Source organism: Amblyomma mixtum, chromosome 3 (genome assembly GCF_055824585.1).
Source record: "Amblyomma mixtum isolate Tamu chromosome 3, ASM5582458v1, whole genome shotgun sequence".
Lineage (NCBI taxonomy): Eukaryota > Metazoa > Arthropoda > Arachnida > Ixodida > Ixodidae > Amblyomma > Amblyomma mixtum.
Genome location: NC_143014.1, coordinates 193,637,367 through 193,663,165, shown reverse-complemented (window position 1 = coordinate 193,663,165; position 25,799 = coordinate 193,637,367). Strand labels below are relative to the sequence as shown.

The 25,799-nt window shown below is 42.0% G+C and overlaps 1 protein-coding gene across 15 annotated transcripts in view; it reads right to left on the bottom strand.

Annotated features, from left to right (window-relative positions):
* Positions 1 to 2,145: 2,145 nt before the first annotated feature.
* The window catches only part of raw (NDT-like domain-containing protein raw), a 255,811-nt gene continuing 232,157 nt past the window's right edge, over positions 2,146 to 25,799 (bottom strand). For 3 of the 15 annotated variants that reach the window (XM_089582333.1, XM_089582324.1, XM_089582331.1), the window contains exons 2-17: positions 20,187 to 20,275; positions 19,893 to 20,002; positions 18,661 to 18,760; positions 18,411 to 18,487; positions 17,890 to 17,907; positions 17,683 to 17,774; positions 17,541 to 17,594; positions 17,316 to 17,394; positions 15,851 to 16,130; positions 14,157 to 14,217; positions 13,151 to 13,324; positions 12,970 to 13,036; positions 10,980 to 11,118; positions 7,086 to 7,230; positions 4,157 to 4,240; positions 2,146 to 3,985 (exon numbers count right to left, since the gene is read on the bottom strand). In XM_089582333.1, the coding sequence (XP_089438459.1) occupies positions 3,854 to 3,985; positions 4,157 to 4,240; positions 7,086 to 7,230; positions 10,980 to 11,118; positions 12,970 to 13,036; positions 13,151 to 13,324; positions 14,157 to 14,217; positions 15,851 to 16,130; positions 17,316 to 17,394; positions 17,541 to 17,594; positions 17,683 to 17,774; positions 17,890 to 17,907; positions 18,411 to 18,487; positions 18,661 to 18,760; positions 19,893 to 20,002; positions 20,187 to 20,242 (1,668 nt within the window). In that variant the 5' untranslated portion in view covers positions 20,243 to 20,275 and the 3' untranslated portion in view covers positions 2,146 to 3,853. Of the gene's footprint in view, positions 3,986 to 4,156; positions 4,241 to 7,085; positions 7,231 to 10,979; positions 11,119 to 12,969; positions 13,037 to 13,150; positions 13,325 to 14,156; positions 14,218 to 15,850; positions 16,131 to 17,315; positions 17,395 to 17,540; positions 17,595 to 17,682; positions 17,775 to 17,889; positions 17,908 to 18,410; positions 18,488 to 18,660; positions 18,761 to 19,715; positions 19,829 to 19,892; positions 20,003 to 20,186; positions 20,276 to 20,532; positions 20,803 to 25,463; positions 25,634 to 25,799 lie in introns of those variants that run through there. The other 12 variants (XM_089582330.1, XM_089582323.1, XM_089582328.1 and 9 more) reach the window with 9 other exon arrangements.

The following is a 25,799-nucleotide window of genomic DNA, read 5'->3' as shown; positions in this document are numbered from 1 at the left end:
CTCGGATTTCCGCGGCCGGTTGCTCATGGGACCCATGACGAAGAGCAGATTGTAAGGCTTGGAGGGCTGCTTTTGAATCAGTGAAAACGACCATAGCTGGGGTGTTAATTCTTCACTAATATGCTCAATGGCGACGCGAAGCGGCAAGTTCTTATATTCTTAAAATTTCTTATATTTCCTACAATAGTCTTATTGGAGGGCAATATTGTGGAATTGAACTAAGATCAAACCAGCTTTATCTCTTGCAGTCAGCTCTAAATAATTAAAAGCTGCAGGTGTGTTAAACGATGTGTGTGTACAATAGGGATGTAATGAAGGAAACCACTGCGACCCCAAAAATTATATGCCTTGAGGAGATATCTTGATATTTTTGCTTTTAGACCTGGTCTTATGTATCGCGTGTTTCTGATGGGTTCGACTGTTTAGATTTTTGAGCCGCTCATCTTTTTCATTCAGGCAGCAGAATTCCGGTCCATAGAGCTACTCTCTGCGGCCATGGTAAACCCGTTCTTTTTGCTTATTCTGGCTATCTTCGCTTAGAGTAGCTTTGAAAAAGGCACTCTGATGAAAAAGAAGGTCTTGATAAAAATCCTGAAGTAGTACTGAAAACGTCCCCAAATATGATCCTCAAGACATCCTGAGTATGCGCAACGGATGGACAAATGGATCCCAGTTGGACTGCTTGAGGACCAGTTAGAGACAACCTGGGGACGTGTTAACATCCTGACGCGGACATCCTGAGGTCATGCTCAGGACATCTTTGCGTTGGCTGGGGATGAACGTTCAACCAGTTGATATGCGCTTTTATCGAGATTACGTTGACATTCCTTGCCGGCAGAAAAAGCCGGTGGCTGACAGAGTACATTTGAGCGGAACGTATCCCGATTCTCTTCCGCTCACAGCCCATAGGAAACAGTTCACGAACGTAGAAATCGCAACAACCACAGCAGAGTCAGTCATCATGCACGGTCGATCGTCTGCGGTCATGCCAGTCATACTGCGTAGTAAATAAACATGCGATAATGAGAGTACAGCGTGTTGTTTCCTGAGCAACGCGCGGGTAACTTTTCCCTCCGGTGCGATGTCGACTGAAACACGGCAGATTGGAGTTACTCATCGCATGCTTTTCTGGATTTCTCGAAGCTTATACAGCACACAGTGCACCGAAGGCACACGCTCGCGTTGTCGTTGCCGATGTATACGGCTGTGAGCGTATCAGCTGTTTGTTCTGCAGTCTGCGGCAGCCCTCAATAACTTCAGGTCGACCCCAAGCAGCCTATCTCTGCTGCACGCGCACGTAGTAACGAGACGCAGCAGAACGCAAAGCTACGAAGAGCATCTGCCTGCGGTGGACGCGAGCCCATGTGACCACGATGCGCTTTGCCATGGAGGAACCTGTCAGCGACAATCTTTCTGGAAGCCAGTGAGCTGCCCGAGCGCGGTAAATTGAAGAGGCCTAGTGTGCACACGATAAAGTAGAACTGCCAAAAACCGTCCAGTTTTCACTTACAAGCAGACGACCACTGCCCATTTTTTGGAACAATTTTTGGTATTTTAAGGGGCCATTTAACTTTCGGATAATTCGGACGTATTTTCTAGACCCCCGATAACCCGACTGATGTGGTTTTACATTATCTGAAAACCAGCAAATTATTGGTAACATTTTTTTCCAACCACACAGCCAGTTGGAGACTGCTGTTTGAATAAAGAAATCAGTGCCTTTCAATCACAATGTTTATAGCAATGCTTACACATAGAAAAGGTTCCAAAATGCTGTTTGTATGCATAGATATCCATGAAGCTAATCATAGTTAGTTTTTGATCATATTAAGGCACACATCTGGTAATTCAAATGAAAATCTGTGGTGCCTTGAAGTTTGAATTGGAGTTTGCATGTTAAGGCTTTCAAAAGAAAATACGTGTTTACTGCTGGTCTGCGGTGCCTGTGAGCATGACAGTAAGTGGAAAGATTGAATGATAGAAAAAAGGCAGAACAAAAACAGGACAAGAGAAGCGACGCCTTGTGCCGAACAGCCCAAGTCCACACTTTATCTCAGTAGGTGCAGATGTACTGTGCGGCCAAGTATGCATGCCAGTCTCTCGAATGAGAGGATTGGGTCACTCATTTGTTGCGAGAGGTGAGTATAACATTACAATGCTTTATTACACATTCAAGCACAAGCCATGCTTTGTAGGCACATAAAGAAGGTGTTTCATTAAATCATGGCATACCTTTTTATTTGCTCAGCATATTTAAGACTAGTATATGCTTGTGTAACCCTGTAATACCCAGGCTTTACACATTCTGTGAGAATTGTGAACTTGTAGAATTTGGCTGTTTATAGTTGCAGAAATGTAAAAAAATGCCCGTATACTCAGCAAATCAATATCAAACACTGAGCATTTAATATCCACTTGATTGAGCAGTATTCCTGCTGGAAATTATAAGCTGCCTTAGAGTGAGGGTTAGTCTCTGCAGTACGTGACCTTGCAGCAAAATTTTCAAGTGCTGCAACCGATACTGTGAATGTGCTAATCTATTGGAAAACGTGGTTCGCACAATATTCTTTGGATTTAATGTGCTTTTGCATCCCAGACAGAAAAAAAAAATAACGCTGTGTGGGTCACATGTAATACATCGGGCACTGCAAGGTTAATTTTCTGTACAGACAGTAGTGCATTTTGATCTGGCAAGAGATTTCCTCGGGTCTCTGCTTTTGTTTGCAAGTATCAAGTTCTCCTTTCAGCTATTTTTGTGTGTCAACTGTTTCAATTTCACTTTGTACCCTAGATTGTTGCATTTTTCAAGGACAAAATCGATCTTTGAGAACCCCACATATCAATATCAAGTAGAATTGTTCCAAAAGTGTTCACCTGTTTCTACATTGAATGTGGTCAAGAAATTTGTTTCAACCATATGTAGCCTTCATTACAAGTTCTAATACACATGAGCAGCTTACTGTTAGCATCAAACAAAGTCCACCTAGTACTTGAAAAATATTCAGTTAAAAAGGATTCACTGCCATTGCAATGATTGCAGCGCAATCTGAAAGAGTAGTATTCGCCCACCCTGCCAGTTTAGTAGTGCACATTCAGTTCAGCTGCTTAGTGTATGCAGCAAAATGTCACACTGTACACAAGCAAGCAGATAAATAATGGAATTCTAGCAAGCAGGTATTATGTACAGTAATATGTATGGTAATGCATGGTGACGCATTACACGAGAATGATAGGTATAGTGACTGGCAGTATACCAAGCATGTATGTAGTGCTCCACCACTCAAGCATATCTTTGCATGACTTGCATTTTGGTCAGAGCTGGTGTGCTTAGCAGTAGAAATAAAGCTTTCACAAAAACTCATGCCCATATTTGGCTCTCAAGTGGTGCAGCTAAGACATATCATTAGCCCTAAATGAAAGGTGAACATGAAAACTTTGCAGATTGTCCTACAATGAACCCGTAAGCAGACCAGCCAGTTCTACAAGCAGTGACATGGCAGCCCTAGCCTTAACCTGACTGAGAGTTAAAAGTGAATAGGAGCAGCAGGCCACAGCTAACTGCAGAATAACACATGAAATGACACTGTTAAATGCACTTTATTATGAGGATGATTGTAATGTCTTCTTGTATGAATTGCATGAATGACACTGTACAAATGACTATACAGATTTCAACATGCTGTTCATATTTACACTACCATGGTGGTTTTCAGTTTCACTTCTCCGCAAGCACATTTACAAGACATTCAAGGCAAACAAACTGCAATTCTGACAGCACTGTCAAAACTTAAAAGAGTGAAACATGAAAGAGACTTCTTTTGGACATCAACAAGTATAGTCATGGCCAGCAGCCTCAGTGGCACCTTTGTGCAGCACACAATACGGCCTCGCTGATGTCACTGAACACAGGAACACCAGCTCGTGTTGCCAAGTCCGAGAGGTACATTCGTCCACGGTTGTAGTCTTTCACTGCCAGTTCGGAGAGCTGCAGCAAAACCAAAAGATAAATAGTAAGTACCACTTGCTTGCAAAATGCACCCACAATTACGTCCTGCTGCTTTCAAATTGCACACTTGACAATCCTTTTAAGTCAAGCCCAGTAAGGCACAACCACAGGATGTGTTTGAGCAGTGCACTCTAATAAAAAGAAAATTACCTTTTCCCCATCAATGACCACGTCACTTTCCAGGTACTGAATACAAAGGACGACGTTGCAGCCCAAGCCAACGTAATGCACGGCCTGTTGAAAGAAGCAACCAAATTAGACTTTCAACTCAATTAGCTACTTCAACCTTAGAAATAAAGGACTGTTCACAGCACAGAACAATGTTATATACACACATCAGAATGAAGTCAATGTCACTTATTGCACTGCAAAGGCATTTCAACAGCAATTTTTTTTTTAGGCAAGCATGCAAGTCTTGCAGCAGAAAGTAGTTTACAATGGTGAAAAGTATATTCAAATCCTGGTGTTACTTCGGGAGTGAAATATTAGACAGGGGACCACATGGCTTTCCTCACAGCACTACTGCCACTGTGAGGCATTGCTCCTTCAGTCTGAATGGGCGGAGCAGCAATCACAAAAGGACCTGTAACCATATGACTTATCACTGTTACCAAAAAGGGCCACTTCTTCCTTCTGTTTGCAAGGTGCCTTAGCAAAGCCTTGCATATACCTGGTGTAGGACAGTTCTAACAATCCAGTCAGCAGGTTAAAGAAAGCTGGCCTCACTATGTTAAGAAAGTTGGCCTCACTATGCCCAAAACTGCATGCAGGGAAAAGTTTTCTGGACTGCGTGAAGCAAAATGCCACTTCACTCCAGAGCTGCCTAAAAATTACCCCTAACCTGCGGAACAGTAGACATCGCACAAACAGGTCGCTGTATTAACGATCGTCTATAGGAACACCAGCTTTCCATGACAAGCAAAGCAGGGTGATTCCAGATGAGATCAACCGAAAGGTGGCTGGTCGACCTCTTAAATTTACTTGATATTTTTTAGATGTCCTTGTCTGATGACCAGAATAAAGAGTTTTACAATGGTTCTGCCTTGCAAATTTTTTTCAAAGCACAGAAAATTTTTGATCCCGAATATGTAGAGTGCTTCACTTACATGCTCTGCCGATTTGGCCAACTTTGGTCATGAATAAATTGAAATATAATAACAACAGGCACCTGAAATTTTTTAGTTTTGGGATTTCAATAGCGCAGTCATTTAACTTGGCCCCAGTAAAGTTTTTTGTCTACTCTGGTGGCCTGTATCTCGGGAAAGGTGTGTACCAGAGCTGACATAATTATACATTGTATTCTACATAAGCATGCCGATCAAAATGAACAAGGTCATGTTTATATTGATAACGAGATTAAAAAAACACAAATTAAAAAACAAACAAAACACAGAACAACAAAAAAATTCTGAAGACAATAAAAAATCCCCTTTTCAATACCTTTTAAACTTTGTCCCCCGTATTCTGTATAAAAACATTCACAATCATCAAAAGCATGTCGCATAATGTTGACACTCAAGCAGTTTCAGCCCCTCCCCCACCCCTCCCCAATGAGAGCCTTGCACAAGGCTCGGCACACGTGCAGTTGTGAGAAGGCCCCTTGATTGCGACTAGTGTAGAATGTGCGCAATGTTTAGTTAGCTAAGTTCTGAGCGAGTGTTTTGTGGAGTTTATCTTTTGAAGCACAAAACACATTCCAAAGAAGCGAAGTTTATGCAGATTGATTGACCTAGGCATCAACGTTTTGAGGCAGCTTCTGAAATCTGACAACTCTGTGAAAGTCAAGAAGGACTACTTGTGGTGCCCGTGCTTTTGGTACTTCTCCAGTGAAATATCTTTAAGGAATGCAGAGTCGAGTGGCAACATTTATATGCCTTCTGGACAAGTAATCGGCAACATCAACCGAAGTGTTGCGGCTACACATGAGTCTCCGTTGAAACTGTGAAGTGCCATAACTTTTAATTTCCCTTTGTGTAACCAAAGCAGTGGGAGTCGAATACCCGCCACATATTGGTGGAAGCGAAATGCCAAAAATGACCCTGTGCTCTGCAATCTCAGTGCACAGAAAAAAAGCACTGGTGGTCGAGATTATTCCCGAGTCCTCCACTAGGGTATCTCCATTGCCCATGCGCAGCTTAGGGACATTAAGCCCCATGTACCATACATAACAAGAAAGAAAATGTGTACACATTTCACACGTCTTAACCTGATCAGAGCTATGTGGTGTGCCGAGCCTTGCACAAGGAGGGGATGCAACATGTTTTTGACGATTTGCTAAAAATGGGTGTAACTAATGTATGACTCAGCGTTTATGATTCAAACAGCTCCAACAGCAAGTATAAATGAAAGCAGACAAGGCAAAGTCATTGGAACCTACTTTGCAGACTGGTATGATAAGGAATAAAACTCATCAAACGTGTGAAAAAGCATGCACTCTGTTCACGGCAAGCTTTTCTCCACATGAACTAATTTACCAATGAGATTAAAAAAAAAAATCATGAGACAATGCAGCTTCATGCGCACTAGTCATAACCCAGGAGTACAACAAAATGTAGCAATGACAGCACCACTTGCAAAGCCTATCACCATAATTTGTGCCAATTTGAGCAAAAAGCTTGGTTTGGTTTGGTTTATAGGGGTTTAACGTCCCAAAGCGGCTCAGGCTATGACGGACGCTGTAGTGGAGGGCTCCGGAAATTTCGACCACCTGGGGTTCTTTAACATGCGCTGACATCGCACAGTACACGGGCCTCTAGAGTGCAAGAAGCAAAACAGCTATGTGTAACCACTCCCTGGAATGACAGACTGGTAAAAAAGCACTTGGTGCTTGCTTGCTGCTAGGCACATCTTTCCCCGTTCTCGGCTCAATTCAAGCTGTGCAGACAATGGCAGTCTGTCCACAGCAGCTATAAACGATTTTGCTGAGCCAGCGGTGTTGTCCATTGCCCCCTATTTTCTGTTCAATCACAAAGCTTTCGACATGGTGCAATATGCCACGTAAAGCATGTTTCTATGTGTCTGCATTAATTCCATGCAAGGATCACAGCTGACGGTTCATGCTAGGAAAAGGCTCACTAACCACCAGCATTTCTGCTACACAGCGTGCACTCTTGGTGATGACGAAGAGCAGCACTTGGGCACTGTTGATGATGTGCATCTCAAGCGGGCTTAAGCGAGCATTCCACGGGGAGTGGAATGGGACGGAATGTGTCAGTCCATGCTTCCTGTCAGCAATGAAAAGAGAAGAAAAAAAAAAGCATAGAAAAAAATTGAGCTATTAAGGAACAGAAATATAAATACACATAGAGGTTCATACGCTGTAATGCAGTACACATATAATGACTATCCGTGAACTACTCAGACATTTCTCTGCATTTGTGTCAGCTTGTGCACGAAATGAAAAGAAAATAATTCATGACAATGCCAAAACTTGCTTTATCTATATTTCAAAGCCGGCACCTTGAACCACATAATGATAGCCATATATTCCTCTACATTGCAAATGCCTGCCAACACCTCATGCAACCTCACAAATACATGCATGCTTGCTGTTATTTTAGCTGACGCTCTTTGCACACTTGAACATAACACACTTCGTGAAGCTATGAAACTACAGTAACCTAAAATTGTTGCTTTGTTCAGAATTTCATTAACCCGTTTGCTTCTAAGGATAGAGATTCGCCATTCAGCGATGAAAGGGTCAAGTGGAAAAAGACAGCGGATCGCCGTCCGCGAAAAAGAAATTTATCAGCTAAAGGTAACAGATGGCGCCACATGCTAGGCATTTTCACGTCGGCTAGTACTTTCTATGCCAGATCGCAATAGTTGTCCAGCAGTTTCACAAATATTTACACGGAGAAAAACTATTCAGCCCGCCAATTTTCGAGTTGAACATGGCGTCAAGGAGAGGCAAGAGTCTCATGGATGCAGAGATTCACGCGCTTCTGCTTGCCGGTGACTGATTCGGACTGCGATGAGCCAGAAGATATAGAGGGCTTGAAAAGTAACGATGGTGACAGTGATGGTTGCGATCAAGACTCTGACTTAGACTCTGAGTCTACCTCTTCTGACACCAATTCAGCACCGCCAAAGGCTGTCGCAAGATACGACAAAGGCTATCAGAATTTTTTTTTTATGTGATGGATTTGGTTGTTTATAACAGCCACGTCCTCTAAAAAAAAAAGCAACCGGAAAAAAATGTATGCAGACAGAAAGGTTGATCTAGTGGAACAGACCGTCGAAGAGACAGTGTTGCCTGGATACAAGCGGAGAGGTAAACCAGCCGTAACTTGCGTTTAGAGGCTTGTGAATGGGCTCATTTTGCTTGACAGATACCTGCTAATGTCATGAAACAGAGCCCATCACGCACATGCATTGTCAGCAAAGCCCAGGGAAAAAGAAGCGACAGCCGTTGGGTGTGTGAAAAATACAAGACTGCACTTCACATGCCTGAGTGCTTCAAGATTTTTCAGACACGTAAAAATGTCCAGATCTCATTGGTGCGTGCATGTATACTGAGTGCGGAATAAAACAAAATTTGTTCCACTGCCACATTTGTACCATGGGCTCTGTCGGTGTCTCCGGCTCTGTTGGCTCATTATTTTGCTTTGCTGGGTCGTTAGCACGCCTGGCAATGCGATCGATTTGATAGTAGTATTAGCTGAAGACAACGATGTGCAATGCACAGCAAGTGAGAATGTTGCAGTTTAACACGAGGTGTTGTAATCAACTATGGCGACAGCCTAGTACTGTTGTGCAGTGGCCAGCGAAGCTCGTCTGTTCGCGGCGCCGCGGGTTCGAATCCCAGTCGCGGCACTGTTTATTTTTGTTTATTTATTTATGGTTCAGCTCACACCAACAGCAGCGACACAGCTCAACCCACAAACAGACGCTCAAGAGCTGTGCTCTAAAAGTCTGGCATCATCCAGGCTTTTGTATCGTGCAAGTAGCGTACAAGAATGTAGCTTCAAAAGCATTGCAACTTCTGAGTCTTCCCGATGACAAACGGCGACCACCGATTTCTGCCGTTCACGCTCGCACTCAGGGAGCCGCTAATGCGAAGCTTATCTCAATTTCCACCACTGCCAGATCTTTCAAGGCATGCGTTTATGATGGCATTTTATGCATCCCGAATTTCTTATTTGTAAATTATTTTTGTTTTTGGTTTTTTGGGTCGCCGTGTTATTTCTGTAGGAAGGGGGTGATACTGTGGCTAGAAGACACTCGTCGCTCTCCACTCATGAAAGCAGTGGTTATTGACTGGGGGGCCGAAAGGGTCCTTGCATGCCGTAGCCAAGTTGTGCAGCCACAACTGTTCATTGTATCTGAGAGGCAGTGTCAATGCCTTAATACATATTTTGATGGTAGCGCCACCCTCATTCATAATAAGCCAATGTTTGCTATAACTGCGGTTGTTACAAGTGGGCTCAACTGTAAATGCAAAAATAAACAAAAAAGAAAGTACGCTTCATATTTCACTGCACCTCATCGCTGAGAGAGAGAGACTTTAGAGAGATACATATAGGGAAAAAACAAATCACAATGGTGCAGCAAACAATTTACTTTTTTTTTTAGATTTTCTTCCCACTGCCTTGCTTTGTGCCCCAATGCAAATAAATCTTCAAGGGACACTGAGACCAACTCAAACAAATTTTGTTATCAGAAAAATCCAACTGTTTGGCCATTTACAGCTCTGCTGACATCCATTCAGCAGGAAAAGACATAAGAAAATGAAATGTCTTCCCCCACCCTCCGATTCAAACTAATGATGTCAAAAGAAATATGGTCTCCATCATAGCTGGCTGGAAGTGGATGGCGATGCGGTACAGCCTCAGCAATCCACAAATAAAAAAAGGGGTACTTGATGTTGCCTGTGACAACAGCCTGCAACAGCAATACCTCTAGTATTCCATTCTCTGGCTATTTCTAGGTCATAAAAGCTTCTTTAACAGTTAAAGAACCTCTTTGTCATGAGAATATGGCAATCAATCAATATGGGCTAACTTCACTTTGCCCTCAGTGTCCCATTAAAAGGTTGTCAAATAATAATAAAATTTTTTTTGCAAAAAATATTTTTGCACAGGACAGTCCACTTTTGATAATTTGGACTCGAAGGGGATTGAAAATTTGTTCAAATTATGCAGAGTTAGAATCAAGGGTAAGCCTTTAAAAAATAAAATGCATAATACATACTGACAGAACCAAAGTGCCAGCTTAAATATACTTGATGTCCTAATAAAGTGGGCTCAAATTAAGATTTACACTACTATTTCTCATAAACCAAAAGGCCGTGAATATTTTTCAGAGAAAATCAATATGGCATAGCGCCACGCCTGGGATATTTGAGATGGAATGACCTAATATGAAATTATTATTCAGAATCACCTTTCACTGCTAGGCTCCAAGTTAATTTACTACCGACTGCTTTGCCATGTTTAGTTCCTAAAAATGAAGGAAGCGCCAGAAATCACCATTTATAAGCCTGTGCAGTTTGTGCCTGGTGATACCGAATTTCCCCATGTCTAGCACTAGTGGAAAACAAGCTGTCATGCTACGAATGCCATGTCATTACCATGGTATTACTAATGTGCTACAAAAGCCATTCAATTTGTCTAAAACTGAATTCAACGATTCACATTCCCTCTGAGCAGTAGAAGCTGCTAATCTGACTAATCTGAAGAACCAAGTCAAATAGCAACCGTGACTATTAAGTTCAGGAAATAACAAATGCACACAAACTCACAACCTTTAAGCACCTCACAAGCGGGCACTTGCATTACACAAGTATTGGACAGACTTCTGTACAGAAATCTGCAGAAACACCACAAAAGCACCCCATCTTATTTCTGGGGTGCCTCTGGTGTCAAAACAAAGCTCATGCAGCATACTGCAGAAGTCCAGCCCACATAGAGTACTCTTTCTTCTTTCAGCATCCCTTCACTAAGTAAGGGCCAGAGCAATGCTTCTTCCTTACTTGAGGATTGGAATGGCGATGTCATCTCTCCAACTACTGTCTTTTGTTGAGCCTCCAAGGTACACATGGCTCCAGTAGGCTGGTACTGATGCTTCTGTCACTCCACCAGAAAGGGCCGACCTTGGAACAACAATTCGATCTGCACAAGGAAATGCACTGCTATGAGCAAGCACAGCTGGGCTACACACATTTTCTCTGTCACACTAAATGCACAATTAGAAAAGCAAACTTGCGCTGCATGTAATCAATATTCACCTTCCAGAAATTCAGAACAGGCCTTTCTTTTTTATGGTAAAAATAATCAGTAGTCTTTAAATGTTCAGTATCAATTCACAATGGGGCGTCAACTACTGCTGCACCTGTTCATAATGAACCTAATGATGCCAAAGCAGTAGTTACGACAATGCACGCGCACCTCAGTCGTTACCTGATGGTGCTGGTCCTGTGACAACCACTGACAGAAAGTACAACTTCCGTACAGAAAGTCCGTTCAGAAAGTACAACTCCACCAGCTTTGCAACACTGAGTGCTTGAAAAGCACAAGGAGGAACATTTCACAATAAGCTTCATGGCACCACTGCTCTAAGCAGGATCCTGGTAGTTGTGATCTTCGGTGAACACTACATGGCACCAATGGCTCAAAGCACAGATACCAAAGGAGCATTCGGACTCAAAATCTGATGATCTTATAATATCCATTCACAAATGTATTTTCAATAAAGCTGAAAAATTTCTGCCTAATCTCATAATCACTGCCACAAACGAACTTCTAAAGCTTATTGCATTTATTATTTCACGAGTAATAAATAAAATGTGCTGCAGCGTATGCATCGAGTAGAGCACAGCCCACTGAAACTTGCCTATAGAAACCACAATTTTGCAAAGCAGACTACCAGCACCATGGCAACCACAAAAAAACTGAGTATGCGCATGACCATAGTAAGGTCGTACTATGTCTGCACAATCAATGTATGCGTGCCTGTGAGATTCTCCCTTCGGCAGCACTTTTATCAAGTCCATACACAACAAAGAAGTACACACAGTTTTTGCTGGAATTTATTATAACCAGTTTTTACTGTACCGACACTACAGGCTTTTAATATTCTGACCAATGCACATAAGAAGTGGCCTACACAGTTATAATTGTCCTAACGCTGCAAATTTTGCAGTGCCACATGAAAAATAAAACAGCCTCCAATTATATTTTCTGATAAAAAAACATGCTTGCTATGTTTTGAACATACACTGCCTACTCTATCTTCATATGCTACAATATAATATGTTCACTTAACATGGATTCAATTCCTGCAAAACAAGAAAGGATGTTTTTTTTTCACTTCATCATCAACAAAGTACATTTTTCACAAACATGAAAGGAATGCTGATATCTCTGGAGACATAGTGGCTTCATTTCAAATTTGACATCATACACCAAGAATGGTAACTGGTACCTTATTAGGAACCTAATAGCATTCAATCTCAAATCTGCTTAAAATAATGTTACTGTTCGGTGTACTTCCAGACTCTTTCATGTATGGCATGAACTACAACATGAGACATCAAGAATGGGAATGACAGGCAATCCCATGGTTTTGTTCTTGCGCAGCAAAAGTACAAATCACTAAACATGCAAGATAAATTAAGTTTGCTTAATTCAGCTAGTTGACATGGAACAAAGGCACCCACTGCATTAAATGAGCATTATTACACTTCCGGAACAGCTCTCCATCACATGACCCTGATTCCACAGTAACACTGTGCCCAAAATTCTGCCAACTTGCCCTAAACACTTTATTGTCTTCGAGAACTAGAAAGACGTAAGGAAAAGTATAAAACCATTTAACAATTAGTTACATATTTCAGTCGCAACTACAGCAGCCAATCCACCAGACAAGTGCTCTATTTTACTTTGTTTACATTTATTTTTTTAAATGCCCAAACATCCAAGAGAAAGTGGTAGCAAATGTTGCATATTTTCGGAACAACGTACCATATAGCTGAGTGTAGAGACGTTGGAAGGAAGCTAGGAACTCTGAAAGCCAGCTGCCATTTTTGGTCTGCAAAAGATGCACAAAATGCATTTGTTCAACTGAACTTTTATTGCTCTCATGAGAAGCTACACACCACATGTGTGCTGTGAATGTCAATACACAGCAAGATGTAGTTCTTACCTGATGCTTGAACTCTGACAGGATGAGGCAGAACTGATCAAATGTGATGGGAATGTCATCCATATCCTCGTCAGCTACTGACTCAGTCACAGCAGGTTGCCGATTGTGCTTGAGTACCTCCAAGCATTCTTGAGGGAGATCTTTCCCTGTCAGCACCTTGAATGCCATTTTAAGCTACAAAACAAAAACAACACTTCCTATGAGACCATACAAGAACAAAGCATAACAAGTAATTTTACAGTTTATGTGTTGAAATTTTCTTCTACACAATCTTGTGCTCAACACTTATAGGTGATCAGGAGATAGCAAGCATAGCATAAAAAATGTACCATTAGCATTACACAAATTTGAATTTTCAGTATACATGCGCACTGCAAATACCTAAAACTTCAAAAGCTACAGATCTCACTCACATCAACAACAAAAGAGTCCAAGAAGAATAACGGATATACAGTCAAATCCACTTATAACAATACTGAAGTGCCATGGAAATACCATTGTTATAACCAATAATTGTTATAACAGGGTTGTGCTGAAAATACCACAGAACACATGCAAAAGCTGACGGTGCCACAACTGACCATTGTTATATCCGATATATTGTTATAACCGGTATTGTTATAAGTGGGTTTGACTGTATTATGAAGGATCACTGGCAATGCATGCCTGCCTTAATGTGCCGAAATATATGCAAGCTAGGAAAATAAAGTCTCATGTCTATAAAGAGCTGGTTCAGGCAACAACACACACTTGCAAGAGGCATTTTCCATGAGTGACAGCCCATACAAAAATGCACTTCTTGCATGTGATGCCAACAGAATATTAACCTTCAGGATCACCTGGCAATGCCAGGTACCAAAACTGATACCACTGCTCCAGCTTTCAAAGCTGAGTAGCATGCACCTCTGAGACACCATGTAAATGAAAGCCTGAGCCAGGAAGGAGCGGAGCCAGTAATCCATTGCAAAGGTAAAAATTCAGCAGATATCTAGTTTACAGTACTTACATCTCTTGAGTGCATTTTGCCGTCATCTGAACAGAAGCTCTCAAATGCCTCTTGAACCTTCCTGCAAGTAAAACAAAAGCTCTGCTGGAATAATACCTTTCAATGCATTTTTGTATCAATACCGTTTAGTGTGACAAAAACTGTTTTCGCTTGCTTAGTATCCATTATGTCCATCCAGGAGACAACTGATTACTGTTTCTCGCATATAAGCCACATCAAAAATTGAAAAAATGCGATCAAAAACATGGGGTGCAGGTTATATGCAGATTTAGGGGTAATTTGGCTGCATGGCAATGCGTGGTGTCACATACAGCATCCAAAATCAACACCTTCACCCGACGATTTCAAGGCGACAATGGGCCAACAAAGAGCTATAAGCTAAATGGATGCTTGGCGGACTTCATGTCCTTACACCGGTGGGATGTGTCCGAAGGCCAGATATCACACTGTTTTGCCAGTGGATCATCAATACGTGGACGGCAGTCTCGACCAACATGGTACATAAAAGCTTCAGGAAATGCACAACTAAAAACCATCTGCATGATGATGATGAGATCTTTGACAGTGGTGACAAAGCCTCAGAGGATGGCAATGATAGCGGTCATGGAATAATGTGAAGCGAGCTGCTCGAAATTATCTCCTTTCGACAGCAATACAATCGCTGTCTGCACAGTTCCAAAATTATCTAGGTGTACTTCCTTTAGGTAAGTGCACGAGTCATATGAGGAGAGTTTTTTTTTTTTTTTTTTTTTCTATTGCCTTGGTCGAAATTAAGGCTGCCGGTTATATACAGGGGCAGGTATATGCACGAAAATACAGTATCTTTTCAGCACGCTACATGCGTTTTTTGTCAAACCTACACTACTCACTTCCTGTACCTTAATGCAACATCCGTTACTTTCTTTTCCATAGCGTGGCATGCTGTCTGAAATCTATTTTCAAGCCTTTAAGTCTTAACCCCCATACATGAGGACAGGCAGGGTACAATTATAACACATTATGAACAGCACTTTACCAGTAAAGTGCAAAGAAAACCATTTTCATTCTCCAGGTTATTTCCTTCTCATAGCCCAGGTCTGCAGTTACATGGCCTAGATAAACCTATTCTCTCTTCTGACTTTCAATACCTCCTCACCTATCATAAAGTGTTGTTTCCTTCCCAGACTGCAGAACATTACTTTTGCTTTCTTCATATGAATTTTTAGAATCACTGTTGTACTTTGCCTAACAAGGTTCTGAATCCTCTACTGCAAATCATCACCTGAGTTACTTTACAAAACGTCATAAGCAAAATGAAGGTTGCTAAGGTATTTCCATTAAAGGAGTATAGACACCTAATTTTTCGGTACGTGTTTTCTTTGTAATGATTGTCAAGGTATTTGTATTACATGGATTACCACGTGGTATTCGCCTATGACCGCTAAATAATTTATAATCGAATTTCTCTCTGATACTGTTTCGATTTCAACAGCCAAAGGGTGGCTGTGACATCAAAGTTGCGTATATAAAATGCAAGGCATGGAAGAACCGATATAATCACTGCTTCATTGTTTTAATTCGCTACAATGCTGAAGACAGCCTCCCTGTTAATAAGCTCAAAGTGCTTAGAAGCTTTAATCTAGTGTGCTTTCAGAAGGAAAGTTTCCAACTTTTCAGCAGCATGAATGAACAAGTGAACTGAGTAGCAGGCTCACAGGTACTTATCGCCCAGAGGAAGGTGTGGCACTTGGACACGGTTCGTGTGACAGCTGATGTCCTGAGGCCAGAGGTCCTCTTTGAGGCAGCGGTTGGTCACCTCCAGGGCATCGGATATGCCTTGAAAGACAGGGATGCCACGCATCTCCACCAGATCGCGCAGGTAGTTACGACCTTGTCGCAGGTCTTCATACTCCTTTTCTGAGATGGGTTCACCCAGAACCAGACTGCCTGCCGGCAACTGTTCATTGAGGATCAGAATCAGCTTGCGCCGGGTTCCTGCATAAAAAAGCAGCCTCTCCTTTAATGGCATGCAAAGCAGCAAGCAACACTAGGGTATAGGGAAACTACTAAAAAGGCACGAATGGGAGCTAGCTGGTGCTCCATAGTGGAGGTATTAGTTAAGTACGATATCTCCACTAGGGAAACTACCTCTGCTGTTCTGAAAATGAGCAACCCATATGCATCACAAATAGTTATACAAAGAGATGCAAAATACTTATAACAAAAATATATCAGTCACGGCTAACAACTCAGTGGGACCAAAAAATATTGATTCAGCTGATTAGGCATTCACCCAAAAACTTCCTTTAACTCTTCCCTCCAAGAGCAAACCAGGTGCATTAAAGACTTCAGAAAAAGCTCACAATAAACATTTGTGCTGCTGCTCAGCATGAAAACATTGTTACATGCATTCACATGTGTGCAGGCGTACGTGTATGTGTAAAAAAAGTTAAAGTATTAGCAACAGCACTGTTATACAAGTTTTGTAGGAATGTAGTTACACACCAAAATGTGGGCTACTGCAAACATCTGGTAGTCTCAGCATACAAACTACCAACAATGTGCAGAGTCTTTTCCAATTCAACAAACAACAGGCGGAAAGAAATCCTTCCAAATCGAGCCAACAGGCAATCACAGAAATTCTCACTTCTCGTAGCACAATTTTTGTGTGCTCTCCCTACAATCTTGTTGAGCCCGGCAAATGCAAAGACATTTAAATTCTGGCATCAGTTACACAGTCCCCTAATGCAAATCGCAGTAGCAACAACATATCACTTGTGTTCACAGAGATCTAAAGTATGCATGCAGGAATTCCACATGGTGTGGAAAGTTCCAGACACCCAAAAGCACAAGCCCCAACTGGCATGGGACACAACATGATATGCAAAAGCTTGCAGACAACTAGCTCATTTCATTACTCCTTCAAGACTGTAGAAACAAGGAAAGCCACATGTCGCAAAGAGTTCAAGTTGCAAATAGCTTAACTTCACTCAGTGTAGGGCTCATTTGGCACACATCATACACATTAAAGCATCGCAGATATGGCCTTGAGAATAGTTTCTTTGCCAACACAAACCCTTTACAGAACACAGTTTCCATAATAAACAACACTATGAAAAGAAGAATGAAAGAGACAGCTTTAAAGATAAAACTGCAATCACACAAAGAAGGCACACGTACCAGCTATGTGGGCAGACTCTATCATAGAAGCAACTGATCTTGTCTGGTTGTCAATAACAAACATCATGACTTTAGCATTCTGGAATGGCAAGAAAAATGAAGCACTGATATAATATTTAAACCAATACCAGTCCTGTCTGTATAACAGAATCAATGCAGCAACCAGCAACATATGTAACAGGTAAGATCAAAATACACCCAGATGTAGAAAACTAAACTACACACCTCTTTTGCTTGGTTCTCAAGTTCGATCAGTTCAGGTATCCACTGAGTCACCTGCTGGAGATAGAACAGTGAGCTTGCATGCTAAGAGGTGATAAAAATACGCACAATCCCAACGCAGCTACCAGCAACGATTTGTACTCACTGGGTTGTAGTATGAGATGCCATATGATTTGAGTTTTGGGATAGCAACATCTTTTCTCCACGTGGTCGGATTACAGGAACCACCCAGAAAAACTAAGTGAAACAAAAAAAAAAGACATTGTTACCAAGATGACTAATACTGAAACTGAATAATATTGAAGTTAAATGTACAATGACGTTCATATTTAAGTGGAGGTGAAACACTCACCATCATATGAACTTTCCACTGGAGCATGGTGCAAGGGAGATAAAAAGAAACAAGAAATTAGCTCTCCAAAACAAATGCCAAAAGGAAGCAAAAAGCTAACTGCAGCTGCACAGCCCATCATGGCTGTAGTTGAGTGCACCAAACAAGAATGTAAACCTTAAATAACAAACTAACTGCCCACCTATCTATTCAATTATGAACGTTAAGATACTGTTTATCACGAAGAAAGGCCAGACAACAGAGTAGGCTTCATTTTCGGTCAGTCATTAGACAATGAATTGTGAGCATGAAGAAACAAACGTTTTAATATGTACAAATAGACCTTTTGGAATACAGCAGCCAAAGGAACACAGCCACAGAGGTTTTGTTGTAAACATATGCTCACAATGACCTTTCTACTAGTGCAATGATCCAGATCAGATATATTGGACAAAATTTGATACATAATAAACTGTGCACATCTTCAGACCAGTCATACATTTAAAAAAAATCGTCGTAAAGAACTGAAATGTTACACTCACCAGATTCTGACCTCCTTTTCATGAGAAGTTTGCGCACATCCTTTGCAGGCTTTGAGAGAGGTTGAGACCTAGGCAGCCTGCGGAGTAAACCAAAAAGAACAGTTAAAATTTTAAAGTGGAACCGTACAGCTTTTATTTACTGATTTTTAAAATCACTAGCTTGTTGTTTCGCTAAGAACTCATTAGCTGAATTACAAATGATGCTGTGAATGACTCATTCCAATGTCAAAGTCACCGGCATCATGCTTACCGTTTTTCGTGCGCATATTTCATTTCTGAAGCGAAGAAACAGAAACTTCCCACAGTAAAACTGTTGTTATGGGTATGAGAACATTGCCACATTTCATGAACTGCAAAAAAGAAAAAGGGAGAGAGAGAGAGAGATACATATGAAATACATAGTGGTGGTGGTACATCACTGATAATGACAGGTGAAAGACTATGAATTTAGAGAGAGAAGGAAAGATAGTTAAATACATGAACAGAGCCTTTGGTAACTACTTCAGCTTTTCCCACACAGCAGAGTGGACTACATAAATGCAAGTAGCACTTTGAATGGCATGGACAGATTCCCGTTCCCAACACTTCCTCATGTTAAGGTGAATGCAGTGGAAAATTATTACAACCAAGAGCACTGAAAGGGTCAAAGCTGAGATCACAAGATAGGTAAAGGAAAGCCAATAAGGTGCTTTAAAAGCCTAATAGACAACACATGATATCGTGGACATCCCAATAGACTAGCACTCCTGGCTTCCACAGCACTATGGTAACATCAAGTGGCTTATTAGAAAAGTACGCAACTGTTTACTGCTACGTGAACGTGATGGCTACTGTGATTTCTGTGCGAGCTGCCTATGCTGCAGGATGCCTTGCCACGATTCAGTAGAGACAAAAGCTGCTAGTGTTGCTCGCGAAAAACTTGGCACAGAGAGAATGAACTAAAAAGAACTTTTGGCACAAAAAGAACAGAGATGTATGCTAACTAATAAAATGTGGCTGACTGTTGTGCTGCCCTGCACCAACGGTACTTCTCTGACAGCTATGTGATGCAAAACCAATCAAAAGCATGCCGTTAGTCACAAACACTCTTCTGCACTGGATCAAGAGTGGTGACTGAAGATGCTCATGTAAAATTGGCAGAAAACCATGCCCAAGGAAATGGAAGAGCAAACAAACCAGCAACAAGACAATACAAGACAAAAAGCACATTTAACAGAAAACTAAGATCAAAAGAAGGGGGAAGCAGGCAAAGGGATAGACAGCAGAGCCCTTGACTCGGGCACTAGCATGAGTGCTGTTGCTTACCTTTGCATAGATATTTACAGGACTCCGCTTTCAGTCCACTTCCATGGCAAATTAACTTACAAAAAGCACATAAATAAAAAGGAGGAGATGCTGCATGGGTACTAAACAGAGCGCTGAAAAACAGCAAAAAAAAAACAGAAAAAGGAGGGGATCAGGCTTCAGGAAGCAAATAGTTACCTTGTGATTCAGTTGGGTAGATCTCCAAAGTGTGAAACAATGGGAAGAGATCTTGTTGAGTTAGGCTCCCAGCTTTCCCACTAAACTTGCTCCATGCCTCTACAGCCTTGCTGAAAATTGCCAGACAGCAACCATGGCCCCAATATAAGCTTACTTTGTCAATTACTTTATCGAGTCAAGGCTCTTATAAAACACGCTTTAAGCACACAAAGAATCAAACAATCAAGCTGACAGGCAAAACCCACCCTCTAAAATATGTGTCACCAACTATTAAAAACAAAAGCAGCAGCTCACCTAGAGAATAATCCAACCGGAATAGCTGTCATGGTGCAGAAACTTTCCCTTGCCATTTTTAAAACACTCACAAGGAGAACGTCCAAGAACTGCAAAGAGAGAGAACAAAATAGAAAGTTTAAGGTGAATGTGGGCAATAGGCGCACGCAGATGCAATGAAGCAAAACATGAACATTTTAATTGACCCTGAAATCTCGTAACGTGCCCAGGGAACCCAACACAAGCTGATCTCAGTGGTGTCAGGCTTCTAAGGGAAGACACAAGCAGCTTGAATGAACACAGGAATGGGCGTTTATGCGGTTGGATTAATAAAATAAGAAGGCCACTCGCTCGCAGCGTAACTCACATATTGAAGCCCGCATTTTTGTAAGCGTCGAAGTGACACCCTCGCAGAGCTTGACATCGAATTGTCGCGAGGCCGCCTCAGGAAACATGAAAACAATACATTACGAAGCACGGGAACAACAGACACTGCAGGGGTTGACTAGTGTCAGCGAAATGCGGCCAGTTTCACCAATAAGTAGCCTTGAACCATTACAACAAGCAGGCAATGCTACAGATGTAAAGACTCCCAGCGCGCCATGATAGCCATGACAACAACGCTATTGACATTAGCACTCACGTGACCGCAGGCACGCATTGACCATTAACTTTATTCCGTGACAGTGCGGTGCACACTACAAGTCAACGTAAAAAACAGCATACAATTATTTATGCGCTTCTGTGTTTAATACGCGGTATGTTGAAAGTCAGATATATTGCAGCAGCTGTCGTCTGCTAGGCCACTTTTCTTACTGGCGCAGCTCGCGTAGAAGCATACGGAATGTCTCAAGATAACGTTTAAGATTTACATAACCATGCGCGTTTTGTTCTTTTTCAAATTTCTTATTTTGAGGGTCAGTACTACGGAAAGATTTCGACACACCTTAGTGTGCCATGCACCATGCACTCGCTTTCACTTGGAATAGAATAATGCGCGCAGCTGGCGAGTGCGGCTGTGCGTTTCGTCCGCTGAAGAAATTCGCCTCACCCCCTGACTGCTTCTTAATGTCACGAGCACAAAATCTGCCCCAACTCTCATAAACACTGCGATCAGACAAGAAAAAAATACGATAAATAATCATTACAACAGCAAATTTAAGGTCCGACACAGGGCGCCGTCTAAAAACAGATAGCTATGGCATACGCTGTATTTATAATACCTCACCCTCCAGGCTCGTTTTCAGTTAGGCGCTATATAGGTGTGTTTGGAGCAATAATTTCGTTGCAATGTGAATGGTGGTTTACGGGGCAGGAAAGAAAAAGGATGAGGGAGACGGGGAAGGGGCTGCATAGGGCAGCGAATGGTTAGATCCCCTCCCTCACCTTTTTTTTTTTTTTTTTTACGTCCTCAGCGTGACGTCCCGCTTGGCATGGTTACGTTAAACGGGGACTTGGGGATCGGACCCGTACCACGCGCGTTTGAGAGCGTACGCAATGAAGTACAAGGAAAGCAACTTTACGCGGTCGCAATTATTTAGTCACCGCACAGCAAAGTAGTTACCCGTGCATTCATATGGTTCAGTGAGCATTATCAGCGGACATATATTTCCATATCCGTTTCGCTTCATTTAGTGATAATAAAGCGATATTCAATCTAATGTACTCTTGCTGAGCATAATCCTCGCTAAAATATTATTGGACAAGAAGAGAGAGGGGTACGTGAAGTACATGGCACTGTGCATAAACCTCGAAAGTCAAACAATTCACGTGGAAAGTATTCTTATCACGCGGTCAGTGTTCTTTGGACATGGATGGTTTTGCACAAACAAAATAAAAAAAAACAAGAAATATTAAATTCTCGCCGTGTTCGACAAAACGTCGCAGATAGCACCAAACTTTAGAATAATGTTATAGAAATGTTATGGAAGTTGCAGTAACATTTGATGTTATATTCGAACGTTACATTAACGCTAAAAATTAACATATAACGTTATATGTTGTGTCCAAAACGTTTGTTCAGCGTTACAAGTAAACACTGTTTTAATACAGTTTTCTAGGCATTATTATAACGTTCGAATCATAATTATAAGACAACACTGCAGATATATTTCACGACATGGGCCCTATAACTTTTCTCACTGTTCTTACAGTGAACATGCTTTTCAACTAGCAGTACTTTGCAACTAAATCTCATAGATTGTGCCCACCATAAAATGTGCTCACAACCCCATTATTTTGTTAGAAAACTGCTTATCACCCGCTCGCCACTACCACTCGTGGGACACCGCTCAGAAATGGGTATATAATCTTTACTCCATGGCATCCGTTCAGAGGTGAGTGTATGAGCTGCTTATGTTGTGCTGCATTGTGGAGCTGAAGTGTCGTCCTCATTGCTGTTCCTTGCAGAGCACGGTGTTGCAGAGCGTTGATTAATCCGTGTACCTTCGCAACTGGCGGGCCATACATGCTGCAGGGTTGCTTTACCATTTTCAAGGATGTTACATTTATGTTATTTAAGTGTTTGATTAATGTTAAAAAAAATTATTCCAATGTTTATTCCTAGCATTACAAAAACGTTAGAAAAAAGGACATTAAGAACATTCAAACAATGTTTCACCGAAACAAAAATGTAACATTGTTGTAATGTTTCGGTGCAACTTGATGTCATTATGTCTGCGTACAATTTTTCACGCGATCCTCTTTATGCAGGGAGAGGGAAAGGAGAAATGATGATGGCCCAACATGGGGTAAAGTCTAATTTTCCCAGCATTTCACCCCATAGAAGCCAAGCATTGGGCCATGCGAAAGCTTGTACAGTCTAACGCGACTCAAAGGTGATCACTTCAGGCTTAACCTATTAGGTTAAACTGCTCTAACACAGTTTATTTTCGCAAGAACGCTACAACGAGTACCTGAGCTTATACTTTATCTCACAAGTTGTTTGCAGGACTGTGAAAAGTAGAGCTCTGTCGTCCAATCAGGGCCATGTAAGGCAACAAATAGTCCTTCGAATATCTGAGCCGTGTTGTGACTATTTTTCAAATATTGCATTAAATGAAAATGCAGTTCAGTGTGTTTTGAAGATATAGCGAGCGTTTCATTCACTGGTTAAATCAACAGAGGAAGTCTGCGCGGACACATCACAATATTACAATTTTTTTTTTAAGTTGCAGAATCGTTACATGTCTCATAGTGACGTTACGCTAATGTTAAAGATTAACAAATAACGACGTTATATGTTGTATTGTAAACATAAGTTGAATGTTTCAATTAAACATTATGCTGATGCTGTACTCTAAATGTTATTATAATGTTAAAGAATAACAAATAACGCAATATTGTTGTGTTATTAACATTAGTTTAAGGTTCAAATTAAAATTTATGTTAATTATTCATTTGCCTACCCATGCATATTTTATGGTTTATGATATTTCAAGCACTGTGTTCTATAACTTTTTGCACTGTTATGTCACTCAACTAGAAGAATTTTACCATAAATCTCTTAGATGGTACCTACCATGGATTGTCTACAGAACCCCAAACCTTCATCAGAAAACTTTGCTTATTACCAATTCATCACTACCACTAATAGGACACCCTTCCTGGCTGGCTGTAAAAGCTTGAAGGTGAGCGTATGAGTACCATGCATTAGCTATACTGCATTGCTTAAGTGTCGTCCTCACTGGCCCTTGCAGTGTTAACTTGCCATTTCTGCGAAAGTGCATATATGTTATTTAAATGTTATTGCAACGTTTATTGTAACGGTTCATAAACTTCCGAAAAAAAAAGTAAATTATAAACAATGTATTAACGTTTGACCAAAAAAAAAAAAAGAAGAGGCATCGTCCTAACGTTTCGGTGCTACCGGTGGAACCCCGCCCCTCACGCATATGAGGCGGATGCTCAAAATTCCATTCCACATCGTATACGTGGCTGTACCTGAGGCCTTAGGTACAGCCCGTGTACTTGAGGTTGCTCAGAAATCTTGTAATGGATTCAGAGCCGCTGCACTGCAGGTGAGAGGTGATAACTCCGGGACAGCGTATACATTCCAGCTGGCTGTCCCGGCACCGGCTCTTCCTCGGAGCCGGTGCTCGCTTTTTCCAATCAGAGTTACAACGGCATCAGCTTTGTGAACTGCCCCGACTACACTCACGCAGCTGCAGCGCCGCTTCGAGTCACTTGCAGCCGCGCGGAGTAGTCGGGGCAGTCAGTCGCTGAGAGAGGTCGCGTGCAACTATAGTAGGTTGGTTAACTAATAATACTAAATAGTTTACTTTTTAACTATTACTGTTAGTCCCTTTATTTATTGAGGGGCGTGTAAGCCCACCGTAATTTCCATATCAGTTTTATTTCTAAAACACAGTTACCCTCGGCGCTGTGGCCCAACAAATTCTGCCAACATTGCGTTAAAAAACAGATGAGCTTTCGAAAAGCTTGCAGGCAAAGCGACCCCTCCAGTGTACGTAACTGATGTCACTTACGGTGCGGTACACACCTCCCAATAAATAAGGAGTTCGACAGTAATAGATAAAAAGTTAACTATGCAGTATTAGTTAAACAGCCTACTAGTAAGCATGTCTCAGCTGTATTCTGACGCGCTAAACGACTGACAATGCGAAAAAAGCGCTCTTCGAAATAAAAAAAAAGAACTTTTTTTAAAAGTGCAGAGCATCATAAAGGTGAAATACCCGATATACGGACTCTCACGAACCGGCTGTCACTGATGCGCCGAGCGTACGAATGTTGTTACCAACAGCACTGCCGGTATGTTCCTTCTTGCATAAACAAGACTGACTGGTCAGGTTAGTGAAATCTACTACTTAAATTTACAGTATTTAAATTTACAGCAACGGTGGAGTCGGGCAAACGAAAAGCAAATATATGCGCAAATAAAAACAGGCTGCAGGAAATTAGACTTATAATCCCATCTGAAATGCAGCGGTTCTGCTTGAGGCATTGGAAGTCAACTGGAAATGGGAATAAACAAAACAAGAACACAATTCGCGCTGTCGTAGGGCAGAATTCAACGAGCACGAGCAACTCGATCCATGTACGATGACGGATGCGCAATCTGTCAACACGAAATGCAGCACTTCAGTGTGGAACAAATATGACAAAAAACAACAACAACACGAATGAAGGATGGCAGGACTAGCGCGCAACTTAGTAGCACACACGTCCACAGCCACCGAACCGGGTCCGAACCGCGGGCACAGCCACCCAACACAAGCCTCGAGGATCGACGGCGCGCGTTCGGTGATGAAGAGTAGCCATCGTTGCGTCCTCACGTACCTGGCGAGAGGAGCCGGCCGCAGGAGCAGCAGCATCGTGGGGCGGTGTGGGCCGGGGTAGCGTCAAACACGTGCGCGCAGGGGAGGCGAAGCAGCGCCCGGCCGGAGAAGCGAGCGGCGGCACTCAGTCTGGGGAAAGCTCCAAGCGGAAACTCCGAATGCCGTCCGCGCGCTCCGCCTGTGGTTATATCTGCCCTGCCTCCCGGAGTGACATCATGGGCGAGCGACGTCACGAAAACGTCACATCGGAAGGGTAACGAGGAGAGAGGGAGCGCCCATGTTGTATGTATATATATACGTTCTCTTTCTTTGTTCGCATGGCGGTCGCATTGTGTGT